Below are 15,259 nucleotides of genomic sequence, written 5' to 3'. Positions count from 1 at the left end.
GGTAACGTTTACCTTGATGAAGAAAAGACTGGGACACACTCCAATCCATTTGTTTGAATTCTTGTAGATGTAATAGTATATATATTTTTTTTATCCACTTTTTCTCCCATTTTCTATATTTTCTCCCATCCCAATTTCGTATCATCCAATTCAACCCTCCCCTGTCACGAACGCTGTTTCTTGCCTCTCACAAGCCGGCTGCAATGTGGACTAAGTCATACATAGCACAAGTCCCCTCCGGTACTTGAGGTAACAGCAGTCGCATCTTTTCACCTGCGCAGCTCGATCTCTCAGTGTCGAGGAGTAACGCGTGGGAGGCTCACGCTGCCCCCGACACTTCCTGATTCTACTGCACAGACACACCAACCGACCTGTAGGAGTCGCTGTCCACAACGCCCGATCCTCACCCATCAGTTTCCCACCCCCTAATACGGCCAATGTGTATTAGTATGAACGACCAGCTAAACTGAAAGCAATGTGGAGCGCTGGGATCGAACAGGCGAGCCCAGCGTCTCCGCATTCGTGGCGAGTGCCTTGCCCACTACGCCATGTAGCCGCACATGTAATAGTATATTTAATAGCATAGTTACAGAAGCCAGAGCTGGAGCTCAACAGTTCTGCCTACGAGCCTGAAGTGAACATGTGCAGGAAGGCAGTTTGTGTTGCAACTGAAGACCTTCGGGGTGAATTCACAAAGGGACTGCGTGGCTTCTTCTGACGCTATGCCGGCGCAGACGGCTCTGAAACACAGTTGGCTAATTCACAGAGGAGGCGCAGAGGGTGAAATGCGGTGGTAACTGCGTTGCCCCCAGCATTGCGTCTCGGTGCCATTTGCGGGGATTTAAATGAGGTAATATGGGCGGAACAGGTGCAAATTAGCCTCGTCAAAAAACACACAATTCACAAAGGTGGGCGCTAATTGCAGCGCGCAGTTAAAGCGACGCTCTTTAGGTCTTGAGAGATTTGGTAACTAAGTGCATTTATGAAGTGTGTCATTGCAGCGTCTCAGGTGATCAAGGCAGCAATCCTTGTATGAAAGGTGTTATAATATAAATAAAGTTATTATTATTATCTAGGGATGCTCGATATTGGCTTTTTTACCGATACCGATATACCGATATTGTCCAACTCTTAATTTCCGATACCGATATCAACCGATACCGATATATGCAGGGCCCCCCCCCCCCCCCCCCAAAAAACAGAATAATTTCAGGTAATTATGTCTTGTTGTGGAATTAACATAACATTATGCATACTTTTGACAATAAATAAAATCAGAATTTGTTCTTACTTGCTTGCCTGGGTAAATAAAGGTTATAGAAAATGTAAAAAAAAAAAAAAAAAAAAAAAAATATTTTCCGATATCACATTTTAATACCAATATCAGCCGATAATATCGGTAGGCCGATAATATCGGACATCCCTATTATTATCATTATTATTGTTATATAAATAAAGATTATTATTATTATTATCATTGACTGCACTTATGGTTCCAATTGTACCACCAAGCAAAAACGAACACATGGTTTTATAAATAGGAAGCAAACGTATCAACTAATTTCATCCCGTTCCCACCTCGGCGAATTACACAATTGACAATCTCCATTGACAAAATAGCCCATTTTGCGCAATCATAATTTTTAAGTCGGGACTAGATCTTTCCTCGCGAGCGGATATTTTGTCACCACAGAGTTTTATTTGACGCAATTGTTGCGAGGTCGTCGAAACAACGAGATCTGCTATTGGTCGATCCGGTGTCGACAAAGAAATTGCATCCACACTCTAACGTTACGGACTAAAATGGACAGAAAAGCACCTTCTAAAGTTCGCAAAAAGGTTTCTAAACAATGTTATATGCATCTCACGTCCGTTCAGAAAGAACGTGTACAAGATTTGACACAGACACGGTGGGATAGATATAGAAACTGCGTCGAACGGTGGCTTAACCTACCAGGCTAGAATCATACCATTGCATTGTGGAGACATAAACATTGTTTAGAGATCAATTTGTGTCATAAATGTCATGATATCGGTATGTCGTGTATGTCATAAATGTCACGATGAATTGAAAATGGGGGACCCTGATGTAAACAAGACGAAAGTCTTTCTCTGGTCTGCATCCCCTTAACACATTGCCCGCCGGGGGTTATGCCCATCTCATGCCCCTCTTTGCCAGCGCCTCGTACCTGGCTAACTGAGTTAGCCGGATCATTTTCAGCATAGCTTGACTTAAGCCAGACCTTTCCGTTCCCCGACGTCGGATTTTCTAAATCGCTATGGTAACAGATCAGAAAGTTTGAACCTGGTCGAGGGCAGAGTTTAGTTCAGTTAGCTGGATGAACCATGGCCACACCCTCGCAAAGAAATGCAGCTCGCTTCCTGAAATAATTCTCACAGTCTAGATCCCATTATACCATTCTAAATTATGTTTTTGTGCTTTTGAAATGTAAAATAATAGACCTAAAATGCTGATAAATCATAGATTTACTTTGTCCTATATAATGCACGTCATAGTTATACGGATACGGCGCCCGCGACACACAGTTATTTTAATAACGGACTAAACGGATCATTGCAAATGTGTTTGGCTCTGATTAGTTTAATATTCTTCGTAGAGCTGCCGCGATTACCGCATTACCGCGGTATCGCTGTTACATCACGGCCACCGCAGAGTAGGCTGAATACCGCGTCACCGCTGTTTTTTATAATAATAATAATAAATTACCCTCCTCTCGTTGGGCTTGCGGCTCTGCAGATATACCCTACTCCTCCATCGAGGTTCCAAGCGACCCTATTGGGTACCAGAAAAGTCACGTGAAACATTGCAGACCACTGATTGGTCAGAAGAGAGACGCGTCACACGTTTTTTACGTCCTGAATGTCAGCTCATCACAACACGGCTAATAACGTTAGCTTTAACTCTCCGCCGGAGTGGACTACCATCGCTCTTCAGGAGTACTAAACGAGACATAATGATTTTACTGTCTGCAACGAATGTTATAATAAAAGCCCTTCGTTCTATACACTTGTCTGATTGAAAACTTTATTAACAGACCGCAGAATGGGACAACTCAGCACGCTCTGAGCAAAGAAAGGAACTGAGATATGAATAGAGTATTGCTTGCCTTGATATGGTCCGGTAAATACGCTGATGTTATTGAACGTATAACTATATAATGTTAATGCCACCAAACGAATGCCTTTATTATAAAGTAGTAACTTTATAGTAATAATAATAAGAAAGGGTCGGGGGGGTTAGGGGTAACCACCCCTGCCCGCGACACCGAGTGAACTGCGCACGACCAGAGGGGAAACTTCGAATCCGTGTTTCACTTTCAATAACTAATGCGTGCTTGCCGAATCCCAAACAATATTCATGCTGCAAAGTCATCCTCTAAAGATAGACATTTAGACTAGAGGCAGGCTATATGCTATAAAGAGTAGACTACTACTAAAAAAAAAATGCATTCAAACTTTTTCTTTTTTTTTTTGTGTGCGTGCGGTAATAACCGCGGCGGTAGGAAATATTTTGCAAATGTGTGCGGTAAGGAAAACATCAATACCGCGGCAGCTCTAATTCTTCACTGTGTATTTGCTTAACGGAGCGCCCGGATTGTGTTTCATTCAAGCTGAAGCGTCTATGCGTGGATTGTGGATGTGAATTATGAGGAATCTGAATCTGTGGATTGTTTAATTGTATCACTGTCACTGACAGTGTCACACGTTATTGTGATATTGTAACTGGGATTAAAATGTATGAGGAGATGCGCTGTTTGATGGATTTGATGACGTGACGTGACTTGACTTGATAAATTGAATGAGCCTTTGACGATTTTGATGAATGAATGAGAAAATGCATTTATCATTTCAAGAACTGTTATCTGATGATGAACATGAGGTGTCACTGGTATAAACCAAAGGTTAATCAATTCAATGCATGTATGGATGATGTGACATTGATGTCCAAAACTGATTAAAACCTGATTAATAGTGTAACTGCAAGCCTCTCTCCAAGCCTCTCTTTGGGAACCATGTATTTATATAGTACATAATACCTAAGCACATACAGTACAGATATCCTCATAATATAATTCGTATCAATTAGATATACTATTTGGGCTTGTTTTTATCCGTATTCTGAAAGAGTTGAACAAATTATTTTCGCTAGCAAGATCTCATTTGATTATTCATTCCATTAAGCCTACTGCCAGCAGGCACATTTAAAGAAATATAATCTGATTCATTGGGGTAATGAGGGATTTAAAATTAGCCTATAGATTATGCATTTAACTTGTCGGCAAGTATTGAGCCGTACTGTATTGTACCCATTCTGCAATCTGTTAATAAAGTTTTAAATCAATCAATCAATCAATCAATCAATCAATCAATGGCGTTAGAAAATCAGGATTTCTGGGATCGACACCTGCTGTCTTTTCAGGTGAGGCGGCCACGCGCAATTATCCTGAGCATCAAGTCTGGTTCGAATTAACGAGACTGAATCAGCGTTCGAGGAACAGGGAAAGCGCGGATTCAAACATCAATGGGACTTTTGATCGACTTAGTTGAACCAGGTACGGGGAATAGGGCCCTGGTCTACTGTGCTGTTGTTTACCTGCTCACAGCTGGTCTACTGTGCTGTTGTTTACCTGCTCACAGCTGGTCTACTGTGTTGTTGTTTACAGTATGAGGTCATGACTCACCCCCTCGGCCAGCTCCACCACGGGCACAGCAGTGGACTTGAGGCTGGACACCACCAGCTTGTCTCCGATGCTGCTGGCGCTGACCAGGTACTGATCTGAGGCCTGGGGTTAGGGAGCCTGACCCAGCTGTTAGTGGACATGATTAGACACAATACTGACCTGAGGCCTGGGGTTAGGGAGCCTGACCCAGCCGTTAGTGGACATGATTAGACACAATACTGACCTGAGGCCTGGGGTTAGGGAGCCTGACCTGACCTGAAATTTGCCGATAGTCGACTACCCCCCTGAATGCAAAAAATATATATAATTAAAAAAAAATGTAAAGCATGCAATTGGTCCACTGATGGATACATCTCGATATGTCTAGTGTGTGAAATCCTCTTCCAGTGCCTCTGTGCCCGTTTTCTCAGGCAGCTAGCCTCGCTGGTATGTGCACCATTAGGGTTAGCCACGCTTATAGGCCTCTTTACTTTTGGAAAGAATGATTTATAAAAAATAAAATAAATTATAATATATATTTTTTTGCATTCCACTAAGAGGTTGGCAGTCGACTACGGCTCCTTTCGATCGATTAGTCGACTATTCGACTAAACCGAGGTCAGCCCTAAATAACATACAGCTGGACAATTAAACAATATCCATTATTATCCTGATAAGTTTCCCCATGAAAACAACTGTACAGTTTCAAACACATTTGAGCTGTTGTGTCTGTTCTCCTTGTGCGTGAACCCAGAGGTGATGGTTTTGTAGTGATGTCTTAAGTGTTAAAGATAGGGATGTCCCGATCAAATTTTTTTGCTCCCGATCCGATCCCGATCATGTGATTTTGAGTATCTACCGATACCGATCTTTCCCGATCCGATCAAAAAATATATATATATATTTACATTTTTTTTATTTGTTTTTTTATCCCAATTTCTTACATTACATTCACCCTGAATGTTGACGTTATCCAGGTGAAAAGTTAACTTCATTCAAGCGAGGCATTGCAATCCTTGACATAAATCATTTGATGTATAATTAAATCAAAGGAAATGCGTTTGTTTTGGCAAAATTCTTCTGCTCTGTGTGACAATAAATAAATGAATGATGATATGCAATTTAAAACCAAAACTAAGGCCTCAGTATGAGTTTAAGACGTGAACATGGTCATGTTTGTTTTTTGCCGATCCCGATCTTTGGAAAATCACGTGATCGGATCGGGACATCCCTAGTTAACGATGTTCTGAAAATAAATATTTCAGAATGTTGCTTCAGTAGTGACCAACATAATCATCTCTATAGTGACCAACATAATCATCACTATAGTGACCAACATAATCACTTATCAGTTATCAGTATTATCAGTCATCACTACTAGTGACCAGAATAATCACTTATCAGTATTGTTAGAATGTGCTGAACATCTCCAAAAAGTACTGATACAAGCTGAGGTACCACGTTTTACATTGAAACCCCCAAATGAAATGAGCATTTAGCTTTTTTTGCTTATTGTTTGCATAAATTATTATTATTATTATTCTCTCACTCACACACACGCACGCACGTGCACACACACACACAGTCTATCTTCTGTGTTTCATTTGAGTATAATGACCCCATGCACAATTTACATAAATACAAATAAGTCTTACAAATAACGGGGGACCCTAGGAGTCCTTTTCAACAAGTTGCTGTAGGAGGTTGAGGGTTAGGGTTAGACAGGTGTGTTTGAGGGTTAGGGTTAGACAGGTGAGTTTGAGGGTTAGGGTTAGACAGGTGAGTTTGAGGGTTAAAGGTTAAAGGTCAGGGTTAGACAGGTGTGTTTGAGGGTTAAAGGTCAGGGTTAGGCAGGTGAGTTTGAGGGTTAAAGGTTAAAGGTCAGGGTTAGACAGGTGTGTTTGAGGGTTAAAGGTTAAAGGTCAGGGTTAGACAGGTGTGTTTGAGGGTTAAAGGTTAAAGGTCAGGGTCAGACAGGTGTGTTTGGATACTGTTGCTGCTCCAGCAGACCTGGGCCACGGGGTGTGTGGCGCTGTGAGGGTTAAACTGCTCCAACACGGCCATGGAGGCCGAGTCCCAGACCTTCACACAGTCGCCGGAGGACACCAGACGCACCACCTCCTCCATGGCTCCCAGTCTCTCAGCCTGCGTGGGGAACACAACCAGAGTCTCTCAGCCTGCGTGGGGAACACAACCAGAGTCTCTCAGCCTGCGTGGGGAACACAACCAGAGTCTCTCAGCCTGCGTGGGGAACACAACCAGAGTCTCTCAGCCTGCGTGGGGAACACAACCAGAGTCTCTCAGCCTGCGTGGGGAACACAACCAGAGTCTCTCAGCCTGCGTGGGGAACACAACCAGAGTCTCTCAGCCTGCGTGGGGAACACAACCAGAGTCTCTCAGCCTGCGTGGGGAACACAACCAGAGTCTCACAGCCTGCGTGGGGAACACAACCAGAGTCTCTCGGCCTGCGTGGGGAACACAACCAGAGTCTCTCAGCCTGCGTGGGGAACACAACCAGAGTCTCTCTCAGCCTGCGTGGGGAACACAACCAGAGTCTCACAGCCTGCGTGGGGAACACAACCAGAGTATCTCAGCCTGCGTGGGGAACACAACCAGAGTCTCTCAGCCTGCGTGGGGAACACAACCAGAGTCTCTCAGCCTGCGTGGGGAACACAACCAGAGTCTCTCAGCCTGCGTGGGGAACACAACCAGAGTCTCTCAGCCTGCGTGGGGAACACAACCAGTCTCTCAGCCTGCGTGGGGAACACAACCAGTCTCACAGCCTGCGTGGGGAACACAACCAGAGTCTCTCAGCCTGCGTGGGGAACACAACCAGAGTCTCTCAGCCTGCGTGGGGAACACAACCAGAGTCTCTCAGCCTGCGTGGGGAACACAACCAGAGTCTCACAGCCTGCGTGGGGAACACAACCAGAGTCTCTCAGCCTGCGTGGGGAACACAACCAGAGTCTCTCAGCCTGCGTGGGGAACACAACCAGAGTCTCTCAGCCTGCGTGGGGAACACAACCAGAGTCTCACAGCCTGAACAACACCACAACAAGGCCATGTCCAGACAAAAACGATTTCGGTTGTATCTGTCAAAGTATTTTATCGTATGCACCTTTCATCCACACGGAACTGCATTCAGGGAGCCTGAATAATACGCTATCTTCTGAGAACGGCTCCCAGAGTGGACAAATCTGAAGATGCCCCCCTTGCGTTCCCGTATTTACAAGCCGATACGCGTCTTTCCTGAACCGATGACGCGATAGCCCACCTCTCCCTTAACCCGCATGCGCAAACCCAGCCAACAAAAGAGAAACATGATACTAGGGCTGCCGCGGTATTGATTTTTTTTTCCTTACCGCACAAATTTGCGAAGCCATTCAAACCGCCGCGGTAACCGCAAAAAAACAAGAACATTTATTTTTATGTTAAAATGATTGGTTCCTAAATAAACTTTTCGAATGCATTTATTTCTGAATGAATGGGAGGATCTCTGCGTTAGTAGGCGAGGGCTCAGACCTCTAGTCCAGGGGTTCCCAAACTTTTCAGGCCAGGGCCCAGAAAATAAGGCGTCAGAGAGCCGCGGCCCAATGCACATCGTCTAGTTTTTTTTTTTTTTTTTTTTGCCAGACGACCGATTTTTTAAGCCAAATATCACTTCAATCCTATTAAGTTAGTTCAAGTTAGTTATTGATTTATATGTGCTATTTATGAGAGGGCTAACTTGTTGCAAAATAATAATGATAATAATAATAGCCTCATTAAAATACTATTGTTGCTTCGGTTGTTTTCAGCGTTTTATGTGCATAATCTGTTATTTAGTTTGAAATGTTCGTTGAAATAAGTAGATTTTTCGTTTTTGTTTATTTATTAAGTTAATATAAAACCATATAGTCACATTTTAGAATACAACTAGAAACACTGTCCTGGCCTGCTTCTGACCCCGACTTTGGGAACCACTGCGTCTAGTCTACACTCTAGTCAGTGTTTCCCAAAGTGGGCGCCCGTGGCACCAAGCCGTGATACCTGTCCAGGGGCCCATATAGTCACATTTTAGAATACAACTAGAAACACTGTCCTGGCCTGCTTCTAAGTTCAGTGACCTGACAAAAAAAAATTTAAATTTAAAAATTAAAAAATAAAAAATTAAAAAATATTTTTTTTTATTTTTTTTTGTTTTGTTTTTTTATTATTTTAAATCATCTCGCGGCCCACCCGTGGCTGCTCGCGGCCCACCTTTGGGTCGCGACCCTGACTTTGGGAACCACTGCGTCTAGTCTACACTCTAGTCAGTGTTTCCCAAAGTGGGCGCCCGTGGCACCAAGCCGTGATACCTGTCCAGGGGCCCATATAGTCACATTTTAGAATACAACTAGAAACACTGTCCTGGCCTGCTTCTAAGTTCAGTGGCCTGACAAAAAAAAATTAAAATTAAAAAATTAAAAAATTAAAAATTAAAAAATATTTTGTTTTATTTTTTATTTTTTAGTTTTTTTATTATTTTAAATCATCTCGCGGCCCACCCGTGGCTGCTCGCGGCCCACCTTTGGGTCGCGACCCCGACTTTGGGAACCACTGCGTCTAGTCTACACTCTAGTCAGTGTTTCCCAAAGTGGGCGCCCGTGGCACCAAGCCGTGATACCTGTCCAGGGGCGACGCCACAATCTGCTAATTTCAGATTATAATCCTACATAATACATTGTATCACACATCTTATAAAACATATTTAAATTACATGACAAAACGAGTTTGTAAGTTGATTAAACACATAATACTGTTGATGTTTTAAATGGCATATCAAATAATAGTAATAGACTATACTTGCTACTATAATATTATATATACTAAATATTATTCACTACGGGGCACCGGTCGAGAGAGTGAACAGTTTTAAGTACCTCGGAGTTAGGCCTGCCACGATAACACATTTTGCTGGGCGATTAATTGCCCCCGAAAATATCGCGATAAGCGATATTTTTGCGACCGGTTAGAGAATGGAGAAATTTATTTCCCAAAACTTTTATTTTGAAGCCCACCGCTCCGTCTTTTCCGGTGTTTTAGACTTTTATTTTGAAGCCCACCGACCGGACCGGAAGTATTGTTGTGATTATCAGGTACTTTTTTAGTCCCTGCTCTGTCGTGGTTCCAAGCGAGTAGAAGTGGTACCAGAAAAGTCACGTGAAACACTGCAGACCACTGATTGGTCAGAATAGAGACGCGTCACTCGTTGGAGAGTCTGAGGGAGTCTGAACGAAAACAGAACGCCGCCATCTTTAATGTCTCGCATAGGATTTCATAATCATTATGTTTGCAGCAGGCACAAGTGCAATAAACAAAGGATACAGTCACTGTGTATTCTGCCTCATTTATTGATTAAACAAAACCGACATCAACACAATTTGCCACCGAGCGGAGAGTTTAGTCTCGCAAAAGGATCGCTGACTTGTTAAGGCTTGTTGTTAGGTTAGGTGCTAATGTTGTGCTAGCGTTTTAGCATGGCTATCGTACATAGCGTGATCAATATAACTCGCTATTGATTGTTTGTATGAGTAACGTTAATGCTAGTAGAATAGACACAATGAGGGGTAACGTTAGCCCCACGGAGCTCCTGTGCTGTGCTCTGTAGTAAAGCCAGCGGCCCGCCTCCCAACACGGACAGTGACTGACAAGGGGCACTGGTTCCGTCTCAAACAAACGCGCAAATAGCAATTAATCGCGCCCGTCAAAATCATTGCATTCATTTTAATTATCGCGGCAATTAATCGATTTATTGCTTATCGCGGCAGGCCTACTCGGAGTCCACATATCCGAGGACTTGACATGGACCACACACATTTGACAGTGTAGTCAAGAAGGCACAGCAACGCCTCTACTTCCTTAGGCGCCTAAGGAAGTTCAACGTGAGTCAGAAGATCCTTAAGAACTTCTACTCATGCACAATAGAGAGCATCCTGACTGGCAATATCACCTCCTGGTTTGGGAATAGCACTGCACAAGACCGTAGCAGACTACAGAGAGTGGCCCGTTCAGCCGAACGCACAATTGGAGGTGGGCTTCCCACTCTCCAAGACATTTACAACAAGCCAGTAGCCACCCAAACAACTGCCTCTATGAACTGCTGCGGTCAGGCAAGCGATACCGGAGTCTCATGGCAAGCACAGAGAGACTCAGAAGGAGCTTCTATCCCCAGGCCATCAGGATGCTCAACGACAATAACACTATGTAACAAACCATCAAATACACTCACAGCACACACATACACACATACACACTCACTTTAAATAAACAACTCACTGTAGCACCCAATATAGACACTTTAACACACTTTATATTTATTGGTAAAGAGATTTGCACAACTCATACCACCTTACCCTATGTTGTACCTCATCCCATTCCTGCATTGTACTGTATACTGTATTGTAACTCAGTTACTTTTTCTCTACTCTGCATTTATATGTATATTGAACACTTTTGTTTTTTTACAACTGGATGACTGGAGGCGGTCAGGTGGCGTAACGGAGATTGCGTTCGTCACCAACCCCGGAGACGCTGGATTCGCCTGTTCGAATCCAGCTCACAGCTCCCGGCGTGTCACCAGCTTGGCTGGCCGTTCACACTAATACAATTGGCAGTATTAGAGGGTGGGAGAAGCTGGCGGGGTGGGTCCGGGTCGTTGTAAACAGCGACTCCTACAGTTCGGTCGGGGCGCCTGCTAAGCGCGGATAGGATCTAAGTGGGATAGTGTGATCCTTCCACACGCTACGCCCTCTCAGTGAGAGTCCGCGCTGCCAGGTGAAAAGAAGCGGTTGATTGGCTGGACGTGTGTCGGAGGAAGCACGTGATAGCCTCCACTCTCCCAGACCGACTGTGGGGGGTAAGTGCGCAGCGACCAGGAAGGGGATTGGGAATTGGCATAACGACTAACATTGGGATGGGAGAAAATCGGAGGAAAAAGGAGGGAAAAAAAAAAGAAAAAAAACGGATGACTGGATTACAGTCAAATGCATTTTTCTCGCCTTTTCCTGGAATTACTGAAAAACACCCAAACCATACTCTATTCAAAACGGTATAAAACGGAAATGTACGAATTGAAAAAACAATCTGTCTCTGCAATGTTGACTAGAAGCAGCTCACTGAGACCCGACGGCGTTATTAGACCCATAGATATAATATAAGATATTTTTTTAAGCACTCGCAAATGCCACAGTCTAAAACTATATCCATTGAATAAAGACCTGGCAATGAATGGGGTATTAGAGCCCCCTGCTGTGGCGGTCAATGTGTTAATGAATATAACTCATCAGTTTCCTCAACATAAATAATCCAATAAGGGCACGGTTGGTACGAAAGTGATGGTGACGTCTTGATAGAGCGCAAAATTTCCTGTGACAAAATAGCATCCAATGTAATCGAAAAAGTCAACCAACGAACTTGATTCTTGTACCGGATCTCCTCACTGGTAACAAGAATACCCTGAAGACTCTGGCAGGAGCACTCATTCAGGGGTACTACGACTATGCTTGCACCTCATGGTACCAAAGCACCTCAAAGGCACTAAAAACAAGATTACAAACATCTCAAAACAAACTGGTCAGACTACTGCTTGACCTTACTCCTAGAACCTAGAGCCATATGAAATCCGCGTTCACGGAATCGCGGACGGAATCGCGGAATTAACCAATAAAAATGGAATCAACTGCAAAACGTGGAATATTGCAGAATTTGGCCTAATCTGGACTGAAATTTCGTTTTTGGGTGGACACGCGACCGGGGAGGCGGGGACGCTACAGCGTGTTACACACAACACAGCCGCGGTGCTCAAGCGTCTGGCTGCTTCAGTGTTAACGTCGTCAAGAAGCTAAACAATTCCACAATAAGCCCTCAATTCAGAGCAGAACAGTATCCTAATGACTTTTATGCCTCCGGTGATAAGGTGTTTTGCTAATTCTGTCAACGTTCCGTGGACTGGACCCGCAAAAACACTTGCGACACTATTGTGATTAAATGGCTATAACGTTAGGACATGATCGCTTCTAGCTAAATCTAGTGCACCCACTATTTGTTTAATGCAAACGATTGTCATTATACACTGCCCTTTATAAACTAAATACACTTAAATAGCTATGTAACGTTATAGGACTATAGATGGAAATGATAGCTTCTAGCTAAATCTGGTGCACCCATCAATTTGTTTAATGCAAACGATTGTCATTATACACTGCCCTTTATAATCTAAATAAACTTAAATAGCTATGAAACGTTACAGTACATAGGACTATAGATGGAAATGATAGCTTCTTGCTAAATCTAGTGCACCCATCCATTTGTTTAATGCAAACTATTGTCATTATACACTGTCCTTTATAAACTAAACTAAAGGTGCCTAAATTATGCATTACTATATTTCATCACAATATAATAGATATAGCTAGGTTACTGACATTGTCTTTGTGATAATGTCAGTAGTAGCTAGCTGTATCTATTGTTTACACTTGACATTTTTATTTTGTCACAATATTAATTGAAAAATATTGTGTAAAATGTAACTGTATTTCTGAGTTGCAGCACTTAAAAACATTAAATGGACTGTTATATCTTATTCAATTGTGGACATTTATTCATTCCCACTTATTAGACACTATTTCTGATGGTAAAATGAGCATAAAAAGCTAAATACAGAATTCTGAAATATTAAAACGGAAAAAATGGAATTTGGGAAAAAATAAAATGGAATTTGGAAAATAATAAAACGGATTTCATATGGCTCTACTAGAACCCACCTCACCCCTGCCAACTTTGACAACCTAGGATGGCTTAGAGTAGACGACAGAGTACAGCAACTAGCAATGGGCCTGGTCTACAAGATACACTATACGACCAAGGTACCCCATGTACATGTCAAAATACTTCGAAAAGGTCAGTGAATACCACGATCACAACACCAGAGGGAGCTCCACAAATCATGTTAAACCCAGATTTGGCTCAAACAAGGGACTAAACACGTTTCGCAATTATGCCACATCAATGTGGAACGCCCTACCCAAAGCTGTAAAGGAATGTGAATCACTACCCACTTTCAAAACAGCTCTCAAAGAGCACCTACGGGAGACTGCAACTCAAAACTGGCCCCTGTAAATGTCCAAAGTGGATGTACAGTACATGGTGACAGGTGGATGTACAGTACATGGTGACAGGTGGATGTACAGTACATGGTGACAGGTGGATGTACAGTACACGGTGACAGGTGGATGTACAGTACATGGTGACAGGTGGATGTACAGTACATGGTGACAGGTGGATGTACAGTACACGGTGACAGGTGACACTTTACATCTCATCTGGTATTAATTCATTTGATCATTAGTTAGTCAACTTTACAGGAACACAAACAACGACTTCGTGGTCGCTCAGAAAGTACACAGCTCTTCCACTGCCACAAGTTATAGATGTCCCCAGATATGTATCTGGTTATATGGAGATCTGTATGCATGTATTTGACTGAATGCACGATGACAGGAGTCAACAACAGTTAGCTCGCAGGTTAGCCACCTCTGAGCTAAGTTAGCTAGCCAGTTTGTTAAGTTATCAAACTGGACTAAATACAAGTTAAACGACGTTTAGAATAGACGAAGTCACTGCAGACGAATCAAATGTTTTGACTCTTCCGCTTTAAACAAGGGGGTAATTAGGAATACATACCAAAAGATTAACAACTTTGTTTCTTGATAGTTTATAACGCGCCTGCGCAGCTCCCACAGCAACCGCCACTACGGCAAGTCACAAGGCACCAAAAGCCGCGACGCGAACACCTCCACGCCGCCTTCTTGTTGACATCCATGTGATGAGGAATCAGCGCCCTCTGCTGGCCTAAACAACTAACGCCATGTGGATCCTGCCTCTGTTTACAGCCCTGGCTGGAATTATATGGAAACTTACATTATTTCCACAAAAAAAAATCAGTCTCACTGAAATATAAATAAGATCCTGCGTTTTCCTGTCATCTTTATTTTAAGTCTATATTTTGTGACTTCGTGTCAATATGTATGGTGTATCGGTGAGTTTAACTGCGCATATGACAAATAAATACCTTGAATCATGAATCTTGAATCTACTTCTGGTGGTTTCAGGATTCTTCTAGTACGGTGGTTCTCAAAGTGGGGTCTGGGGACTCCCGGGGGTCATTGAGGGGCTTCCATGGTTCCCCAGAAAAATAGGGGATTATTTTCTTTGTGAACAGTTTCTTCACTAGATGTTAGCATAATGAAAGATGACTAGAGACTGTCAGGCTTTAACTGTGTAGGACACAGGCCTAGAACTGCACCCTGAGAGAGAGGGAGGTTTGCCCTGAGTGGGAGGTTCGAAGGGTCAAAGTGGGTATCAAACAGGAGGGAGTTTTAAACTGTGGATACCTAACAGAGAAGGTAAAGACTGATTGATTGATTGATTGATTGATTGATTGATTGATTGATTGATTGAAAACTTTATTAACAGATTGCAGAATGGGTACAATACAGTACGGCTCAATACACACAATAGTTAAGGGGATGCAGACCAGAGAAAGACTTTCGTCTTGT

At 43.1% G+C, this 15,259-nt stretch overlaps 1 protein-coding gene across 2 annotated transcripts in view; it reads right to left on the bottom strand.

Moving 5' to 3' along the window:
• Positions 1–14,450, bottom strand: part of nedd1 (NEDD1 gamma-tubulin ring complex targeting factor) — a 50,709-nt gene extending 36,259 nt beyond the window's left edge. For both annotated transcript variants that reach the window (XM_084316127.1, XM_084316128.1), the window contains exons 1-3: positions 14,385–14,450; positions 6,674–6,827; positions 4,704–4,798 (exon numbers count right to left, since the gene is read on the bottom strand). In XM_084316127.1, coding sequence (XP_084172253.1) covers positions 4,704–4,798; positions 6,674–6,809 — 231 coding nt within the window. In that variant the 5' untranslated portion in view covers positions 6,810–6,827; positions 14,385–14,450. The remainder of the gene's footprint in view (positions 1–4,703; positions 4,799–6,673; positions 6,828–14,384) is intronic.
• Between the last annotated feature and the right edge of the window lie 809 nt (positions 14,451–15,259).

Source organism: Notolepis coatsorum (genome assembly GCF_963971535.1).
Source record: "Notolepis coatsorum genome assembly, chromosome: 6".
Classification (NCBI taxonomy): Eukaryota; Metazoa; Chordata; class Actinopteri; order Aulopiformes; family Paralepididae; genus Notolepis; species Notolepis coatsorum.
This window is presented reverse-complemented; position numbering and strand designations above follow the sequence as displayed.